General features: G+C 47.7%; 1 protein-coding gene across 11 annotated transcripts in view; it reads left to right on the forward strand.

Moving 5' to 3' along the window:
- The window catches only part of BICD1 (BICD cargo adaptor 1), a 222,726-nt gene that overhangs the window by 184,574 nt on the left and 17,391 nt on the right, over nt 1-20,761 (forward strand). For 5 of the 11 annotated variants that reach the window (XR_012801912.1, XM_075602698.1, XM_075602700.1 and 2 more), the window contains exon 8: nt 16,847-17,207. The exons of 4 other annotated variants lie outside the window; for them this stretch is intronic. Coding sequence is in view for 6 of the 7 variants with exons in the window: in XM_075602698.1 (XP_075458813.1) it covers nt 16,847-17,207 (361 nt within the window). In the remaining variant the exon portion in view is untranslated. Of the gene's footprint in view, nt 1-16,846; nt 20,135-20,761 lie in introns of those variants that run through there. 2 more of the 11 variants (XM_075602697.1, XM_075602696.1) reach the window with 2 other exon arrangements.

Genomic DNA, 20,761 nt, shown 5'->3' on the forward strand with positions numbered 1-20,761 from the left:
CCCCTGTACCCAATTTTCCAACTCTCTGTCCATGAAATGTCTGTGAATTGACTGTATAACCTCTGTTCTTTTAATGTACATGTATTGTAACTGTATAACTCTATGCCCAGGACATACTTGAAAACAAGAGGTAATTCTCAATGTATTACTTCCTGGTAAAAAATTTTTATAAATAAATAAATACTATACATACAATCACATACATATTTCAACCAAAGATAGAGAGTGACATCTAGTGTTTATAATGTACATACAAATGTACACATTTAGGCTATATCAAGAAGAACAATATCTCAACATCTGAGGGCTAAAAAAACCAGGAATTCTAGAATAAATATGGTATTTAAGTGGAAAGTGCTTATTTTCAGAGACTAGTGAAGTGTATGAGACGCTGATGCTAAAAATCAGTGAGACTCACAACATCATCGAGAGGTGACAGGGTTAACTTAAGGTAATAGAAATTGTTATTGTTAATTGTTCTCAAATGTTATTTGTGACCAAATCAGTATGCAGAAGTGAGTTGAGTTATAAATAGGTTAGAATCATCCTATGTCAAATTGTTGCACAGCCTTTTCATTTTATTTAAAATTATAAATGGTTCCATTACAATGAGGGCAAAAGTGGCAATTATCAATATTTCCTCTCTGAGATCCTTCTCTAAAATGTGTAATTTACACAAATGAACACATCCACAGCAAAATTACCGGTCTTGATAAGGGAGTGTTTATTATTAGTATTTCCGGTCTAAAAAACTGAAGCAAAATCAGCACCAGATTTGTAAAGGAAAGCATCTCCCTGCTGCCAACCGGGAGACATCGATATAAACCACCAATACTTATTATCATGTTTAGGACACGTGTGTCTAAAGTGACTTGCTGAAAGTCAAAAGCGTTTAAACTGGGAATCAAACCAAGGTTTCTCATTGTTACAATCAGTTATTTAAGTACGAGATCATAGGTCGTGTTCACTCAGCGGCCTTCTGCCATAAGATACTTTATGGGAGACAAAAAAGAGGGGTGGTCCCTGCTCGCTAAATGTATAGTAACGTACGGGAGGGGTGCTATCTGGGATGTGAGAACGATGAGTTTGCGAGAGGAAAGATTCCCATGTGATGCACTCTACCTCTACTAATATTCCAAAATAATAACGTTTTATTGAAAGACCAAATACATATGACAATTAATACCTATTTCGGCGGTGGTGTACAGCTAGAAAATTCTATCACAAGTAATGATGAGAATCTCAGAAGCAGATGTCCCACAAAAAGAAATCAACAATCAAACAGCCTCAGCTGTAGTGGGATGATGAGGATAATGCGTGACAAGTAATGTCAATACTTATGTCCTGAGCTAATGGATAAATATCGTATGCTAAAAATCGTGAACAGATTTCTGCCATATACTGTATATAGGTTCCTATAATAGCTGTGCTCAGTTTTTTGTCAGCCTATAGCTTCTCTGATACATATAGGATTGACCAAATATGATACTATTGTATTTTAATATATGTCAGAGTATTTAGGATACTTGGGTGTATAATTAACGAGAGTATCCTGGTAATCACCTCTGTAATTATAAAATGTGACTTTAAATAGTAAATCGCCAAACGGGCATGTGAGCATAAAATAAATACAAATATTCCCTGTTCAGGCAGTAAAACATGTGACTATCCTACATGCATGGGTGAAAAGTACAAAACAATGTATAAGAGAGGTGGATACGTTGGAATGTCCCACATAGGCAATCAGTGCTGCCACCAGATCAATGATGAACGCGTCACACCATCCACTCTATAGTGTGGTGCTGATGTGTTAACCTATATGGTTTCAATAGTGCTAATAAAGCAGTCCTGTGCCAGGTTTGTGAAACTAGGTGTAGTTAGCATAGATATATTGAGCTCAAATAACGCAGCGCGGTACAGTGGGGGGTAAGAGTGACATTAATTACATAAACAGAATGGCAAACAAGTGAGGACAAGCAAGCGCAAACAGATACAGAAGGGAATGAGGGCCCTGATCCTGAGAGCTTACACTCTAGAGGGAATAAGGGGCAATGTTGAAACAAAAGGTAAAGTGGCTGCTCATGGTGGGATGGAGTATACATCAGGTTGGAGTATGGTCCAGCAGCAAAGCTGGATCTATTAAGTGTCGGGGGTGTGGATGTTGGGGTGTCTTCAAATTAATGATTATTAGTACTATAATGAATATCTAACCAACATACCAGAAAGCGGCCCCCCTAGCCATAGGCGGGGGGGCTTCATGACCGGGGGGGGTCCGGCCTTCCCCTCGCTGGCCCGCCCCCACACCTCCCTCCCCAGGACAGGGGAGGAGTTCCAGGAAGGCCTACTTAAGGCCAGGCTGGCGGGCAGCACATCCTCTTTGGCTGCCCGCCAGACGATTTGGACGTCCCTCTCCTCCCTGCAGGTTAAATTAAGGTAAGGCCCCGAAAGGGGGGGTCAATCCTGGGCACTCCCCCCTCCTGTATAGCCGCGATTTTTGAATCGGCGGTGAGGGGGGAGGCGGGATGCAGGGAGGAGAGGGAACCCTTAGTGTAGCGGCCCGTCCCCATCCTCCATCTGCGGCGCGCAGCATGGAGCTGGGGGGGCCGGAGTTAAGCCTGTGCCATGGTGCCATGAGGGGGGTCGGCGGCTGCAGGCGGGGAGTGGTGGTCTCGGGACAGAGGGGGTCTGACGGGCAGAAGGGGCCTGACGGGAATTTTCCCGCTTCTTTCCCTGGGGGTGGGGACTACCTGCTCCCGCAGCGTTGTGCGGGCGGGTGCCTCCTCCATCCGCATAGCCCCGCGGTGGCTGCCATCGGTAAGGGCACCCCGGCGGGGAGGGGGGGGGGATCCGGCCGAGGCATGCAGCCCGCGCGGAAATTCGCCGCGTGTGACTCATGCGGCTGCTCGCGGCCCGCTCGGGGGCTGGGGCGCAGTCTCACGTGGTGCGGGCCTTCCGTCTCCAGATGGGGAGTGTAGCGCGGGCAGAGGCCCTTCCTACCCCTCCCCCCTTTCGTTAGTGGTCTCGGGGCACGGGGGTTGGGGTGGACCGGTCAGCCATGCGGCTGGAGAGGCGGCTGCTCCCGCGCCCCCCCCTTCCCCCACACTTGTGGGGTCGTTAAAATGTATGCGTGAGGTGGGCTGTACAGGGGGGGCCGGCCGGGAAAAATCTATAATAAATAAATAACGTTGTATGGGTATATATGGGTGTGATATGGGTGTGTATATATATATGTATGTGTGCATATATATATGTATGTGTGTATATATATATGTATATGTATATATATGTATATGTATGGGGGTGTATATATATATATATGTATGTGTGGTATGGGTATATATATGTATATGTGCGTGGGTATATATGTGGATGTACGTACAGGTATTTATGGGTGTTATGTGCAGGTATGTGGGTGTGTATGTACATGTGTATATGGGTATGCACGTATACGTAAGTGGAGATATACGCATGTATAGGCTAGTGCAGCCGCTCTTAGTGGTTGCGGCCCTAGGCCGGGGGTAAGCGCAAAGAGGGGGCGGCCAAGGTTGGCGCTTCACGGTCTGCCCCCGCAGTTAGTTTCGGCGGGGACACACACGCTGATGCGCTCGGGGCGATTATGTGCAGGTATGTGTGTGCGGGTATATATATGTGTATACGGGTACGTATATATGTGTACATGGGTACAGGTAAATCGGTGTACGTGTATGTAGGCATGTATACTATAAGCTATATAAATATACTGTAGTTCGGCGGGGGGGGACACGCTGAGGCGCTGGGAGCGATGGCAAGTGGATGCTTGACTGCTCCCAGCGGCCGCTTCCTTCTGGTATCCCGTGCGGGGGTAGCAGTTGCCCGCCCGTGCGGGGTGGGGGTATGGCGAAGTTGGGACAGAAAGGCTGGCATAAGATTTGCATAGGAGGGAGCGCGGTCTGACTGGCGACGTGTCCCCCCCACTTATGGTCTCAGACGGTGCAGAGAATTATATAATGTCAATAGAGCTCTTTATCTAGGGACATTATAGACTATATAGATATATTGTGGTAATTATTAGATGATAAATACTTGTTAATGGGAATCGCAATGTTTAGCATTTATGCTTGGTTACTTTATCTGAATTCCCCAATTAATTCATGGATGGGCGCATGGGGAGGCGTGCGTGCGGAGGCGCATGTGTGGGGGATAGGTGTGTGGGCACAGGTAGTTGGATATATGGATATACGTGTAGGCACATCAGAAGTATGTATGTAGGCACATGTGGATGTTTATATGTGTAGGGGCACACGTAGAAGTGTGCGGGTGTATAGGGGCACACGTAGATGTGCGCTTGCGTGTGTGGGCACACGTAGATGCGTGCGGGTATGTATGGCCACACGTAGAGGTGCGCGAGTGCGTATGGGCACACGTAGGCAGGTGCACGTGGATGCACGCGTGTATGAGCACGCGTGGATGCGCGCGTGTGTAGGGGCACACGTGGATGCGCGCGTGTGTATGGGCACACGTAAATGCGCGCGAGTGTATGGGCACTCGTAGATGTCAGTAGAGCTCTTTATCTAGGGACATTATAAACTATATAAATATACTGTAGTAATTATTAGATGATAAATACCACACGTAAATGCGCGCGTGGGTATAGGGGTGCATGTAAATGCGCGTGTGTATGTGGACATGCGTAGATGCGCGCGTGTATGTGGACATGCGTAAATGCGCGTGTGTATGGACACGCGTAAATGCGCGCGTGTGTATGGGCACGCGTAAATGCGCGCGTGTGTATGGACACGCGTAGATGCGCGCGTGTGTATGGACACGCGTAAATGCGCGCGTGTATATGGACACGCGTAGATGCGCGCGTGTATATGGACACGCGTAAATGCGCGCGTGTGTATATGGGCACACGTAGATGCGCGCGCGTGTGTATATGGGCACACGTAGATGCGCGCGCATGTGTATGTGGGCACACGTAGATGCGCGCGCGTGTGTATGTGGGCACACGTAGATGCGCGCGAGTATATGGGAACACGTAGATGCGCGCGTGTATATGGGTTCACGGAAATGCGCGCGTGTATATGGGCTCACGGAAATGCGCCCATGTGTATATGGGCACACGGAAATGCGCGCGTGTGTATATGGGCACACGGAAATGCGCGCGCGTGTGTATACGGGCACACGCAGGGCGCGCACGTGCGTGGGTAGAGGGGTGCGCGCGGGTTTATATGGGTGCGCGTGGATGTATATGGGTGCGCGCGGGTGTGTATGGGCACGCGGAAATGCGCGCGCGTGTGTGTATATGGGCACACGGAAATGCGCGCGGGTGTATATGGGCACACGGAAATGCGCGCGGGTGCGTACGGTTTGCTGTGCAGGGAGAGGGGCTGGCGGAGGCAAGCGGTCACAGCGCGTGAGGCCCTGGGTTGCTAATCCTGGGGCAGGCAATAGTCGCGACCCGTGCAAGCAGGGACGGGTAGGGACGGGCCGGTGCCCCGTCGCGCAAAAATTTTGGACAGGCATACGGGAAGCGGGCTGCATGGCATCAATGGCAGAGCAGTTACGCCTTCTTCAAGTCGAGGCGGAAAACCATGACGAGGCATGGTTGGATCGGTGGTTGCATGCGTTGTTCTCTGCGATATACGTGTAGGCACATCAGAAGTATGTATGTAGGCACATGTGGATGTTTATATGTGATGGGGCACACGTAGAAGTGTGCGGGTGTATAGGGGCACACGTAGATGTGCGCTTGCGTGCGTGGGCACACGTAGATGCGTGCGGGTATGTATGGCCACACGTAGATGTGCGCGAGTTCGTATGGGCGCACGTGTGTATGAGCACGCGTGGATGCGCGCGTGTGTATGAGCACACGTGGATGCGCGCGTGTGTATGAGCGCGCGTGTGTATGGGCACACGTAGATGTCAGTAGAGCTCTTTATCTAGTGACATTATAAACTATATAAATATACTGTAGTAATTATTAGATGATAAAAACCACGCGTAAATGCGCGCGTGGGTATAGGGGTGCACGTAAATGCGCGCATGGGTATAGGGGTGCACGTAAATGCGCGCGTGTATATGGGCATACGTAGATGCGCGCGTGTATATGGACACGCGTAAATGCGCGCGTGTATATGGACACGTAGATGCGCGCGTGTGTATAGGGGCACACGTAGATGCGCGCGTGTGTATATGGGCACACGTAGATGCGCGCGTGTGTATATGGGCACACGTAGATGCGCGCGTGTGTATACGGGCACACGTAGATGTGCGCGTGTATATGGGAACACGGAAATGCGCGCGTGTATATGGGCTCACGGAAATGCGCGCGTGTGTGTATGGGCTCACGGAAATGCGCGCGTGTGTATATGGGCTCACGGAAATGCGCGCGTGTGTATATGGGCTCACGGAAATGCGCGCGTGTGTATATGGGCACACGGGAATGCGCGCGTGTGTATATGGGCACACGGGAATGCGCGCGTGTGTATATGGGCACATGGAAATGCGCGCGTGTGTATATGGGCACACGGAAATGCGCGCGTGTGTATATGGGCACACGGAAATGCGCGTGTGTGTATATGGGCACACGGAAATGCGCGCGTCTGTGTATACGGGCACACGCAGGGTGCGTGTGTAGCGGGGCACACGCAGGTGCGCGCGGGTTTATATGGGTGCGTGTGGATGTTTATGGGTGCGCGCGGGTGTGTATGGGCACACGGAAATGCGCGCGGGTGTATATGGGCACACGGAAATGCGCGCGCGTGTGTATATGGGCACACGGAAATGCGCGCGGGTGTATATGGGCACACGGAAATGCGCGCGGGTGCGTACGGTTTGCTGTGCGGGGAGAGGGGCTGGCGGAGGCAAGCGGTCACAGCGCGTGAGGCCCTGGGTTGCTAATCCTGGGGCAGGCAATAGTCACGACCCGTGCAAGCAGGGCCGGGTAGGGACGGGCCGGTGCCCCGTCGCGCGAAAATTTTGGACAGGCATACGGGAAGCGGGCTGCATGGCAGCAATGGCAGAGCAGTTACGCCTTCTTCAAGTCGAGGCGGAAAACCATGACGAGGCATGGTTGGATCGGTGGCTGCAGGCGTTCTCTGTGAAACCAGCACGTGGCACTAAGGCTGCTCCCCGCGGGAAGGGGAAGCAGAGGGCGCTGCAGCACAACGCGTCAGGCGACAGTCCTCAGGCAGCATTGCGCGCTAGACAGGCGGCATGTAGAGAAGCCGCGCTCCACAGGAAGGGAGCGCGGAGGGTGCTGCAGTGCAAGGCGGCAGGCGAAGTTCAGCAACCGCACGCAGGGCGGCAGCCCTCGGTCACGGTACCGTGAGGCAGGGCGTCAAAGCGGAGGGCGCTGCAGCACAACGCAACAGGCGACAGTCGACAGCCCTCAGGCAGCATTGCGCGCTAGACAGGCGGCAGGCAGAGAAGCCGCGCTCCACAGGAAGGGAGCACGGAGGGTGCTGCAGTGCAAGGCGGCAGGCGAAGTTCAGCAACCGCACGCAGGGCGGCAGCCCTCGGTCACGGTACCGCGAGGCAGGGCGTCACAGCGGCCCTGTCGGGCCTCAGCGAAGGTGGGGAGGACTTCGACCGCTGGGACGCAGGACACGGCGGATCGGCGCGCAGGGCGGCCCGCCAAGGAGGGGCGGCGACTTCCAGCCACCGTGACGCAGAACAGGGCGTCACGGCACGCCACACGGCCGCCCGTTGCTGACGCGGGCGGTGTCACTGTCAGGATTTCGCCTGCAGAGTCGGCAGGGCCAACGAGACAAAGACGGCCAACCGCAACCGCGGTTGGTGCCAATGTGTTTCGTAGAGCAGAGAACCCAGCATGGTTCGACTACGTGGAGCCGGCATCGGGTGAAGGGCAAACCAAGTCGCAGCCCAGGTCTCTTCCTCACGGGAAGCCACAGATGGCCACGGCCGGGGTCACTGGCACCGCGAATCCCATTCCAGTACCAACAGCCATCAGCCGGACCCCGGTGTCTTTCAATTCTTCAGCCACGGCCGGGGTCAGGGGCACGGTAGCGGACCCACCCGGCAGCATCACGCACTGCACAGATGGTGGAACAGCCCCGGCGGGCGGTTGATGGAGACACGCCGTGGAAGGTACGGCATATGGCGTATCGGGTAATGGTAAGGAGTCGCGTTTAGGGCGGTATCGAGGAGATGCGTCAAGGCTTGCAGTGGGCGACACAGAGCGAGCAAGGGAAGAGGCGTGGCCCAGTCCACTGCCAGGGTCGATTCCCTAGGGGTCACTGAGGGCGGGTAAGAAGCCTGCAGCAGTAAAAAAGGCGAAATCCCAGATAGCGCTGGGCAAAGGCGGCCTGCGGCTCCGGAGGTGGGTATGTCCGGGACCGGGTGAGGGATAGTGCAGCGAAAAAAGCGATTCTCAGGGCATCTTTAAAAAGCATGGCAAGTTGAGTAACTACTGCCCCAGGCGCGATTGGCAGCCCCAGGTGGAATGGAGAGGGCAGGCTGGGCCGGTAGAGGAGCATCGGTCCCGCTGCTAGGCATGCCAGGCGGGGTAGACTTATTTGAGTTTCCGGGAGGGCTTCGAGAGGGTCTGGAGGGTTGGCGGTACGGGCCTAGTTTAAGGGGGGTTAAATAGACCCGTCGGTGGCGGCTCTTGGGGGGTGGGTGCTTGTTCTTGCCAGACTGGGAGCTGGGCCGTTTGAGCCCGGGGGGAGTACGAGTGGGCAAGGTCAGTTATCCATGACCTCGAGAGCCCGCTCGCGTAGGGGACACGAGGTCAGCGGTTCGAGGGCCGGCTGACCGTCCCCTCCCCCTCCTGTCAAAGGAGCACACTCTGGCAGGGAGTGCATTTACCCCATTAGGTTTTCTGTATAAATAAATAGCCGCGGCCATTTTACCTCCAGCTCCCGTTTCCTGTCTTTATTTGTACGTTGCATGTGGGTACAAGGCGGGGGGAGAGGGGAACCGCCTGGAACCTCCCTGGTCAAGCGGCCCCCCTAGCCATAGGCGGGGGGGCTTCATGACCGGGGGGGGTCCGGCCTTCCCCTCACTGGCCCGCCCCCACACCTCCCTCCCCAGGACAGGGGAGGAGTTCCAGGAAGGCCTACTTAAGGCCAGGCTGGCGGGCAGCACATCCTCTTTGGCTGCCCGCCAGACGATTTCCCACCCACCCATCCCCTTAGTTAGTGATTGCAATCATGTAATGAACGGCAGCAGAAGGTTGAGCAGGGCAGGGTATTCCCAGGAATGTGGACATATGCATTGTATGCCGTGTTAATGGTTCTTTGTTCCGTTACAGCACGAACAGCTGATACTGTGCTGAGTGAAAGGACGAGGTTCCGAACAGGAGGGGTCATTGACCAGTTTTGCCTTTGTCGCGGCGGCTCTTGGGGGGTGGGTGCTTGTTCTTGCCAGACTGGGAGCTGGGCCGTTTGAGCCCGGGGGGAGTACGAGTGGGCAAGGTCAGTTATCCATGACCTCGAGAGCCCGCTCGCGTAGGGGACACGAGGTCAGCGGTTCGAGGGCCGGCTGACCGTCCCCTCCCCCTCCTGTCAAAGGAGCACACTCTGGCAGGGAGTGCATTTACCCCATTAGGTTTTCTGTATAAATAAATAGCCGCGGCCATTTTACCTCCAGCTCCCGTTTCCTGTCTTTATTTGTACGTTGCATGTGGGTACAAGGCGGGGGGAGAGGGGAACCGCCTGGAACCTCCCTGGTCATGCTTCATCACACAAGGTGCCATTGAAGAGAATGTTAAGACAATATGAACCTCATTCTTTTACAGGCAGTGTTGTATTTTAATTGATCAGTAGGGACATTTACTACAAAACAACGCCTGGCTACGTCTGATACAGTGTAATTGAGTGGTTAGCACAACAATTTTCCTGCCAACACCACCGACCAACCTCTTTTGTAGACAATGGACCGAGTCACCTGCCTTCCTTTTCACTTTCTCATTCTTACCATTTTCCGTTTCAAGTCTACACTCAACCAAAGTATCCACCTTCTTCTTAGATGTAGTACGTACAGGAGAAGTTGAGATGTCTACCAGTTTCTTGTGCATACGCTTTCAATGTCTACGTTGCTTATGAATAAACTGTGGGAAAGCGAAACCTCTTGTCTCGTAGCAGTTAGCCGGCACGACTTCCCTGCATTCCCCAACAGGATGGATGTTTAAGGACATAACCTATATTTCAAGCTGCTTAAACCTGTCATATAGTGCTAGTAACCGTATGGACAGTGAGACGTGGGCGCATTAAGTTGTGGCAAGAGGAACAACCCCATTTGTAAGACCCCACTTTTTTATAATTGAATTAAAATGGGACTGCTGTACTTTTGGATCAATAGTTTGGGCCTATAGTATTTTTAGAAGAAAAGGTGGCGCTGCCGTGTTTCTATGGGAAGAGGTGAGGAGCCGCAATATTTCTATGGGAAGAGGTCAGCCTAATGTATTGCTATAGAAATTGGTGGGCCTGTATTACTTCCATAAATTGGTGTTCTTATAATACCCCCATAAAAAGAAATGAGCCAGTGATATTTCTGTAGGAATAAATATTTCAAAGGAGAACTGGCGGGTGATTTGGGCATGTGGCCATATATTCCATAGTTGTTTAAATTATCACTTAATCCTAATTGTTATCATGGTTCAAAGCACAGATACCACAGGTTTCATAGTTTCTTGTTCACTTATCTTGTGAGTATTAATCCTATGATTACATTTTTGTGTTTAGTTACTTCGCCCAAGCCTATTATAGCCTTACTTTTATAGGACCAAAACACCTTAAAATAGTTCTAGTTTTTTTCATTTCACCTGAACCTGGGGTCCCCTGGAGTTTGTCCGTTGTGCCCTAGCGCCCGGGACCCCCCCCCCCGGATATCCTGAGTGGCGAGTCCACTAGTAGACTGGTAGACCCTGAACGGTCTCTGGGATTAGGGTTTGCACCGGAGGTCGATAGAAAAGCTGTGACGTCATCGGGGGATGACGGTGGCTTTCTCTTGGTTACCCCACTGCCATGTTTGTAGTCCGGCACCACATTTCTTATTTTTTGTGTGTGTCAAACTCGGCTCCACAAAACTACAAATATCTCTGTAACTCCGGGATCGGCCCAGAGGTTGGGGAACCACCTATTAGAATGGATTAAAATAAAATGGCGGCCCCACGTGGGTTTTGTGCTTTAACCTATAATACTATAGCTAACTATGGTTCATTATATCATTATTGATGTTAGTATATTCAAAATGGTACATCAACAATACTATCATTAGTAACCTAATCGAATATGAATGCGTGTTAAGGATGTAGTATCTTATCTATATGTTAATCTATCATTAGTATGTCAGTTTATTAATCCCATATGTTTGTATTTTATATGCTAGCTCTTTCATCCTATATCTAGATTTGTATGCCGATTGCTTTGTAATGCTGAGTTTATAATTATGTCCTTAAAGTAGTATGTTGCACGTTAATATGTGCTAGTGCAGGGGGGGCTCAACTCCAGTCCTCAAGCCCCCGGCAACAGGTCAGTTTTTCAGGCTTCAGCACAGGTGGCTCAATTAGTCCCTGCTTCAGCACAGGTAGCTTAATCAGAGGCTCAGTCTTTGAATGAGCTACCTGTGCTGAAGCAGGGCTATCCTGAAAACTTAACCTGTTGGGGCGTCTTGAGGACTGGAGTTGAGCACCCCTGGTTTAGATGATATTAAAAGCTTGTAGTATATGCTGGGGCTATGGGTGATCTTAGTACAATTGGGATCTTCAACACGTTTGCCCGGGTGAGAGAAATGAATGAAGGCCAGAATATTGGTATATAATTGACATGTATTGAACAAGACTTAAAATGTAATAAAATCATAGCAGTGTGAATTTGTTACAAACATTTTTTAACATTTTATATCGTATGTGTTCATTATCTTAGGAGATAAAATACAATGACACCATACTACTTGAGCAAGTGCAGTAAAATGAGTGTAGACTCCACAGCTCACTCACTGGCTTGAGGGACTCATGTGCCCATTGGACTGAGTGCTGAAGAACCCTGGACTACAATATCTAAAATAATATTTGCCTTAATGAATTGATTGGTTGGTTAAAGTGATGAAAATAGAAGGCCTATGTACTGAGGTCATATTTACATTTTTCTTGTGCGTCAACATTTTAGTGCTAAAACCCCCCCAGAAGAAACGTTCATAAAATGTGCATTTTATGCATGAGGGTCTTATACATTTTGTTAGCCTATATCATTAGAAATCTGTGCTCCATCAAATACATTTTTGGGTGATACATAACTTAATTCTGCGCTGATAATATAAACACTTTTTAAAGTTTTACTCCGTTGAACTTGACGGGCGATTTTGAAGCACTTTTTTTCCTTTTTTCTTTTCTTTTTTTGAGGTGGGGGGGGCACATTGAAATATTTTATTTTAGTACATATCATATACATTTGTACAATCCCACCCCCCCAAATTAGGATTGTTGACGCGGGTGGTGCAGATGGAGGAATTTCAGGTCAGTACATAGGTGCACACAGGTGCAATTTAAAATGACATTTCCATTCACCAATTTGCGCAAAACAAAACACCATTTGCAATGCTTACTACATGGGCTCTGCAATATTTCACAGTGCGAATATGAAGGTATATAAAATGAGTGACCATAAATCATGATCTAAATACATAAAAAGATGATAATCTGGATTATAAACCATTACACTTCTTACCACTATAAGTCTACAACTGTGACGCCCCCAAAGGCGGACGCCTGATGGGGTTCCACAAGAGCTGTTCCCCTCTGCACAGAATTAGCGTGCTAAGGGTTAATATCTGCATTTGCTTACTGCTGTGTTTCGTCAGCCCCACCCTCTGGAATGGTAATAACCCAGGAAGGCAATGGAACCCCTTCAGTCTATAGTACATCTGCGTCGTCCCAACGACAGACAGCCTTTGGTGCAGCCGAAGGACAGCTAAAGGGTGCGAGTCGTTTGCTGCCGTTCGTTAATGTTAAAGCCCTTTTATTCCCTGTATCCAATTTTCCAACTCTTAACTGTCCATGAAATGTCTGTGAATTGACTGTATAACCCTGTTCTTTTAATGTAACCATGTATTGTTATAACTCTGTGCCCAGGACATACTTGAAAACGACAGGTAACTCTCAGTGTATTACTTCCTGGTAAAACATTTTAGAAATAAATAAAATATATAAGAGTGAGGAGCAAGTGTGTGTACCCTGGCATTGTCAGCCACGCATCCTAAGACAAATAGCATTATGTATTATTTTATTACAGCAATGTTTTATGGTGCTCAATACAACTCAATACAATTCAATACAATTCAATACAAATCGTATTCAGAAGAGAGAAGCTGAAAATATTTATGTCTTTTGCTGCTCAATTAACACACTTGTGTAAACCACAATCAATTGCAATGTATATATTGAAAAAGAAACAATAGTATGTGAATATAATAGTCTTTGAAATATATATTTAGTGAAGCACAGACAAGACCTTCTGGGATCATTGATATTAAACATTTTTAAAACCTTCAGGTGGTTAGTGTGCCACATTCTGTAAATATCACCAAAGACTTTCTATAGAAAGCCAGCGTTGTTTCTCCTATTGATGAACACTATGACAACAAGAAGCCTTTAACACCAAGCCACACAAGCGACTTAATGTACAGGAAGAAGACGTTTAGAAACATAACCAGCATCTCTGTGAGAAGAAGTCAGATGCACGGGAAAGATTCCATTGTCGAACGTACCATACACCCCAGGAATCCTGCAAAGACATGCAGAGGACACGGCTTTTTTTCTTCAGCTGGACTTGCAAGAAGGAGGCCTCAATAAATAACCATTCTGAAAGGACAGGTCTGAAAATAAGCTGTGTTAATAGCATAGTGAACCTCAAGGATTGAAGTATTACAATCATTGTTATCTGGTCACTAGTCTACATCATGGAAGCATTGAAACCAAGAGACCTCTACCCAATACTAAGTACATGCCATTATTTAGTAAACCAGAAACATCTACAATATCATGTTAGCTAAAATATTAAGATCAGAAAGCGAATAGTGGGGATTATTTATTATTATTATTATTATTATTATTATAGTGGTGTGTTTTTAAAGGCTTCCCAAATATATTTTCCTGACCAAGCACAGAAAGGAAGTATTTCAACAGAGCAGGGGTGGGCAATTCCAGTTCTCAAGGGCCACCTACAGGTCATGTTTTAAGGATATCCCTGCTTCAGATCAGGTGGCTTAATCAGTTGCTCAGTCAATAACTGAGCCACTTGTGTTGAAGCAGGGATATTCTTAAAACCTGATCTGTTGGTAGCCCTTGCCAACTGGAGTTGGCCACACCTGCAACCCGGCTTTAATTTTGGAATTCACAATACAGTGTACCTGGGAGACTTCCGGTGACGTCACAGCCGATGGTCTGCTAGTGGAGGAGCTCCCGGCACCCTCACCAATCTATACACTAGAATAAGCTGATTCTACATCCCAAACCCCCCGAAAATTGACCCCACACCAGGAATAAGCACCGGAGAGATGGCAGGGAAACCGCAGAGGAAAAACCAATGCCCCGTCACCAAGTTCTTCTCTCCGGCGCAACGCCAGGCTGAGATCAGTCCCGAGGAGCAAGATGGCGCCGGAGAAGATCCAGAGCACGAGGCGCGCAGCGCCCGACACAGCCCGACTGACTCGGACCCCCCCGTCCTAAATAAAGACTTTTTTGATGCTCTAATTACTAAAATGAGGAGGGGAGTACAGGAAGACACAGAAAAGGCCCTCCAAACCATCCGGGCAGAGGTGGAAGCGCTGACGGAGCGGACGGAAGATCTGGAGGTGAAGATGGAGGGAATCTCAAACGAACAGGCTGAGACCCACGAGGAAGTACTGTGATGCGGAGAGGCGATCCGACACATACAAGACAAACTAGAAGACATGGAGAACAGGGAGCGGAGGCAGAACATCCGCCTCAAAAATATACCTGAATCCATCACCCATGAAGAACTCCAACCATACCTCCGCAGACTCTTCCTGCAGCTCGTCCCGGATCTCTCAGAACATGACCTACACACAGATCGCGCCCACAGAGCCCTGGCCCAGAAATCAGCGGACCCAAACCGTCACAGAGATGTGGTGCTGAGAATGCACGCATACTCTGCTAAAGACCGCATCATGTCAGCGGCTAGAGAAATGAGGACTGTGACTATGGATGGAGTGCAAATTCAACTCTATAACGATCTCTCCCAATTAACAATAAATAAAAGAAACGCACTGTGCCCACTCACCTCCTACCTCAGGGACCAGGGGGTAAAGTACCGCTGGGGATTCCCCTTCAAACTAGTGGTTCTACGCAATGGCCGCCACCACACAGTAACAACCCCTGAAGACGCCAAGAACTTCCTGAAAGCATTAGGAATCCCTCTCCCACCGCAGAAGAGCAACCGCCCCAGCACTGAGGAGACGCCGGAGACGACCCTCCAAGAAGCCCCCCGCACATCGGAAAGATTGGCGAGCCAACGCCTCCGGTGAACCCCGATGAGCCAGCCAGTTGTGAGGCCCAAGGAAACCACACGCGGCCCCTGCAGTCATCCCACGCAGTCCCAGAGGCCCTAAAGACCACAGTATACACCCAGCATAAGATTCCGCAATAAACAAAATATTCCCCTGGCCCCGAATCCCCCTAGACTACAATACAGTGTACCTATTTCCTAACTTACTGATACAAATACTAGAGCCTGAGGCATCTAAAAACAAAATCGTTAGGCCATGATGTGCTCACTTACTGTACGTTAAAAAAACTTATTTAATGGAGATATGGTTTGTTGGGAAAAATAATCATTGTAATTATTTCCAGTTTTGGTTACTTGTGTGAGCGAGAGGTTGCATCTGAAAAAGTGCAAACTCTGACACTCGCAGAAATGTGGCTTCGGAGTCTAAAATGTAAAAAATAATAAGAGGCTTGAAGCTTGAATGATTATTTTAGATGCCTGCATGTTGAAGCTGTAAATCTATGTCTGGAGTCTCAGCTTGTTATTAAGTTGAAAGTTCTGCCTCACACTGACTTGTGTGTTTCTAGCTAACCTGTATACTGTACATACCTTTGTTTTACTGAACATGCCTAATTACATATACTGTATAAGTATGATCATAAATGACAATTACATGTAAAGTAAAAAGTGGATGATGTCATTGACCTCATTCCTATGCTGTTAAAAACCACATGTCTTATTATTTTGTGCCATGCAGCTACTGAAAGAACCCCGCTAGCTTAAGTAGGTTCTTTCCTGGCTAGTGCAAATATTAGCTATGGTGAATTGGAAGATTAAGAGCACTTGAGAATAGAAGAACATTGCATATAAAATAGAAAAGTTATATTATGTGTGTGTAGTGCTGACTATGTACTCTTATTAGTATAAAATGCCGTACAATATTTACACAATACATAGAAAATAGCTGGGAATAAATAAAATATACTGGAAATTGAGAATCTGTGGCCCAAATAACTTACAATTTAAGTGCAACGTTGTTATCTATAGAAGTTACAAAATCTATTGCTCTGTTGAAAAAGGTAACCCAAACTGCCACCGTTGATTTAAGTAACAGCATCTTCACTTGTGTAGTAATAAGTCAGTGCCACCTCCCCTTGTTGGAATGGGAACACCTAGGGATCTAGTTGTATATGGTATATCCATGGGTTCTCCCAAAGTTAAAGAGCGAGTAATATCTAGACTCACACTGCAGCGACCGCAGGATCAAGGGGCGCAGAACAGCATCAGTCTGATTTCAAGCCAATCCCCTGTGCAGACATCAGGTAGCAGTTAAGCTCTGAATGCAGCGTCACCCAGCTAGCTACCAACACCCGGTAACAACTTTGCTGTCTTTGCAGCAGTTCTCAGCTCCAGTTGCAAGGAACCCGCTTCCCTCGTATTGCACCAGGTTCCCGTTCCAAGCAGCACAGGACAGGACACCACTCAGGGCGTCAGCAGCATCATCCCCATCAACCAACTCCAGCCCAGAGAAACCATCTTCTCTCCTCTTCCACCAGCTGCCAGCTTCGAGAAGCATAGGACAGCATAGCTCACACTGCAGAAGCTCTCCGATCCAGGCTCCCAGACAAAGCTTTTTATACAGTTCAGAATCTCCTAGTTCCAGGCAACAGAAAAACATCTTCAGTTTCACTGCATCATCACCCAGCACCAGAGACCCACATTCTGTATCTGCCACAACTGTCCCCTCCAGACAAAAAGGTAACAACTACGCACTTGCTGCAGCCACCCACAGGTATTTGCAGCAGCAAACCAACTACCGTATGAATGAACCAACCCCTCTATCCCTATATCAGGCAACACATTTACTCTCTTCAAGGCCACTAACAAGTCCCAGTTACACAGGCAACACCAATGTCCCAGAAACTATTTTTAATCCAGCACCAACCCAGTAAAAGCTTTACCTTGTTTCTGCAGTAGTGTATACACGGGGCGATACCAGGGAATAAAGCTCACAATCTCCATGGTTATGGGGTTTTTTTTGTTGCCGATGGAAATATGTAAGGACATGTTTGTGATTCAGGGCGGGCCCTGCAATGTGTACCTCTTATGAACTGATGCTAGGGATGAGGTGATGGTTAGAAATACAGGAGAAAAGGTTTGCTTAAAACAATGAGAAGGTAACAGGTTCGGGGAAACATGTTCTAAGCCAGGGGTGGGCCACTCCAGTCCCCAAGACCCCCAGCAGATCAGGTTTTCAGGATTGCCCTGCATCGGCTCAATCAGTGGCTCAGTCTGATTGAGCCATCTGTGCTGAAGCAGGGATATCCTGAAAACCTGTCCTGTTGGTAGCCCTTGAGGACTGGAGTTGGCCACCCCTGTTCTAAGTAAATATTGGACAGTGAGGGTCTAATGGTGACTTGTTAAAAGAGCCCAGGGAAATGTTGAACATGAAAGGCAAGACGAGAAGGGATAGTTTATGTTAGTATATAATGACATTTGGCCCTGTACAGTTGTTGAGAACACGGGGAACGGCTGATAGAAAACATTCTCTTTGGTTCTTTCTCGAGTGGCCTTCAATCCGTTGTGTTACTAACCATCGTACCTGCAATGATTGTGTACAGAACAATATTACATCACTGCCAAGAAAAATATATGCTCAATATACATAGTTACATAGTAGATGAGATTGAAAAAGACATACGTCCATCAAGTTCAACCTATGCTAAATTTAGATGACAGATACTTTATCCTATGTCTTAGTGACGTAATGTTTAGCCAATTAATAGTATCCTATATAGTATATATCTTTAGATGAATACATATATCTACTGGGTAGTATATCCAAAATAATAGTTTATAAACACAATCTTTTTCAAATCAGCTACAATATGAAAAGTAATGGTAGTGAAGAGATGAATCGCCCTTTGTTAGAAGCGGGATGGACCAAAGAGTTATCGCCAAGTTGGAAGCTAGAAATACATCCTTAGGATATAATGTAAGAGATGGGATGGATACACGAGAGGGGGCCACTCAACCTTAATGTGTTATACAAAGCAAATATGAACTGAATGTTTTGTCTTGTTGGGAGTAAAATCAACTAGTTTCTAACTACGGACCTCAACACCAATATACTAGGACTGTTAGGAGAGAAGTATTTTCATTTGTCTATATTGAACTCTGAGGCTTTTTGTTTTTAATGTAACTTTGTTACAGTCTGAATACTATTTAAAAAAACAAATGTACAGTATACACACAAATCCCCCTAAAAACTGTGGTTTAAATTCCTTCTGTAAGTAGGACGTTTGAAAAAAAAAAAAAAAAAACACGATTAGAAAAAAAGTTATACGTAGGGAGCACAAGACTGCGATTGTGCCTGGGTCCGTATTTCTCTCTAAGGAGCGCTGCAAATGTGTCAAATATGTTACAAATTGCAGAGGTAGACGTTGTGCTTTGTCATGGTGACAATGGCGTCTTTTAAAAATTCAGGACTATTTGGCCCTTACTGCACCGACACACTTTATTCGAGCAAATACCCGGTATGTACCTGGCAGATACCTGGAATGCGCCGCTCCTCACCTCTGACAAGCCCCGTTGCATTTGCCTTCCCAGCCTGGGTTCATGCCTGGCTGATGGGCGGCTGATTTGTTAAATGATAATGATTAGGATTTAATAGGCTGCAATGCTTCGCGTGTCTACCAGATGGCATAAATTCATGAATTGTAATGCAGTATATATATATATATACTGTGCAGTATTGCAGCCAGGGGGAATAAAATGCTTCAATCCCTGCCTAGAAAATAACCCAATATACTCGGGCAGAAAACAGTCACAAACCTCAATACACCCGGGTATACCCGAATTCGTGGGACTAGCCGAGCTCGAATAAAGTGTGTCGCCAGTGTATTTACTAAGACTTCTTCTGCCATACGACCCCTTTCCGGCACCGGAAGACACCTTACGGTTAGAGACGGGCGAAACCGTCCAAATCCATTTCCCGGATTTTCGCTGCTTTTACCCCCAGAATCCATTTCGTGGTGTAAAACCTGCCAACGGATATGGGCGGTTCCAATCCGCTGCGGATTCATCAAAACCCGCCATTGGATACAATCCGCGGACGGATTTGTAGAATCCAATCTGCGGATTCAGGAATCCATTGACGGATTCGTAACAATCCGCCACCGGACTGCGGAATCCGTGGAGTGTATTGGTAATAATAATTCAAAATCCGCAAAACGCAAATCGCCCCTTTTTCAGATAGATCCACTGAAATCCACGGACCCAAGGAACCAGTCGATCCGCTGCGGATTCAAATTCGCCCATCTCTACTTACAGCCCATAACTTAAATGTTCTGTAAGGTGTCCACTAGTTCTACAAGGTGCCTTATATCAGAAAAGTAACTATGGCCTTTTATGCACGTCTTTAAACGGCTGAACAGCCTTATACAAAACTTGGCAAAGTCCCTATTAAGTAATGTATGAAATGGCATAATGATCTATAACTTTTGCCAACCCAGTCTTTTTAGCCTCAAACACCATCTTCTTTGCACGCTCCTTAGTATTTACAGCTGAGTGTGTATGGCAAGGATGACCAGCTCTAGTCCTCAGGGGCCACCAACAGGTCAGGTTTTCAGGATATCCCTGCTTCAGCACAGGTGGCTCAATCAGTCCATACTTCTGCACAGGTGGCCCAATCAGTGGTTCAGTCGCTGACTGAGCCACTGATTGAGCCACCTGTGCTGAAGAAGGGATATCCTGAAAACCTGACCTGTTGGTGGCCCTTGAGTACTGGAGTGCCCCACCTCTGGGCACGGAGCTCATAACATCTATATTATGTTGTGATGTTTTTAGAACTTCGGGTCTCAGAGTAAGAGATACACACAGGAATGAGACAGGTATGAGTCAGATTTATAACTCTGCATCACATCATGTTTGTTTGACATATTATATAGACGAGCTAAAATCCAGGGAGCGGTGATGCAGCACAGTGATAGGAAGTTAAAATTTGGGGAAAGGAACAATGAGATGTACAGTATGTGGCATGTTCGGAGACCACTAGAGACATTAGGGGTCAGTGTAAGTAGATTTAAGTTCATGGTGTGTTCATTGTTAGGATGATGAAATACAGTAGCCCATACTCTAGCTTGGTATATTTTTGGCAAAACCTATGCAGATAATATGCACTATACTGGATTATTGTGGCACAACCAGAACTATATTTCAGAATATTCGAACCAGTGGGAAAGGCAAAAAAAAACTGATTTTCTTACATGGTTGCTATTGATTAATAAGCTCATATATTGGGAAATGTCCAT

The sequence above is a fragment of the Ascaphus truei genome, chromosome 5, assembly GCF_040206685.1.
Source record: "Ascaphus truei isolate aAscTru1 chromosome 5, aAscTru1.hap1, whole genome shotgun sequence".
Taxonomy (NCBI): domain Eukaryota; kingdom Metazoa; phylum Chordata; class Amphibia; order Anura; family Ascaphidae; genus Ascaphus; species Ascaphus truei.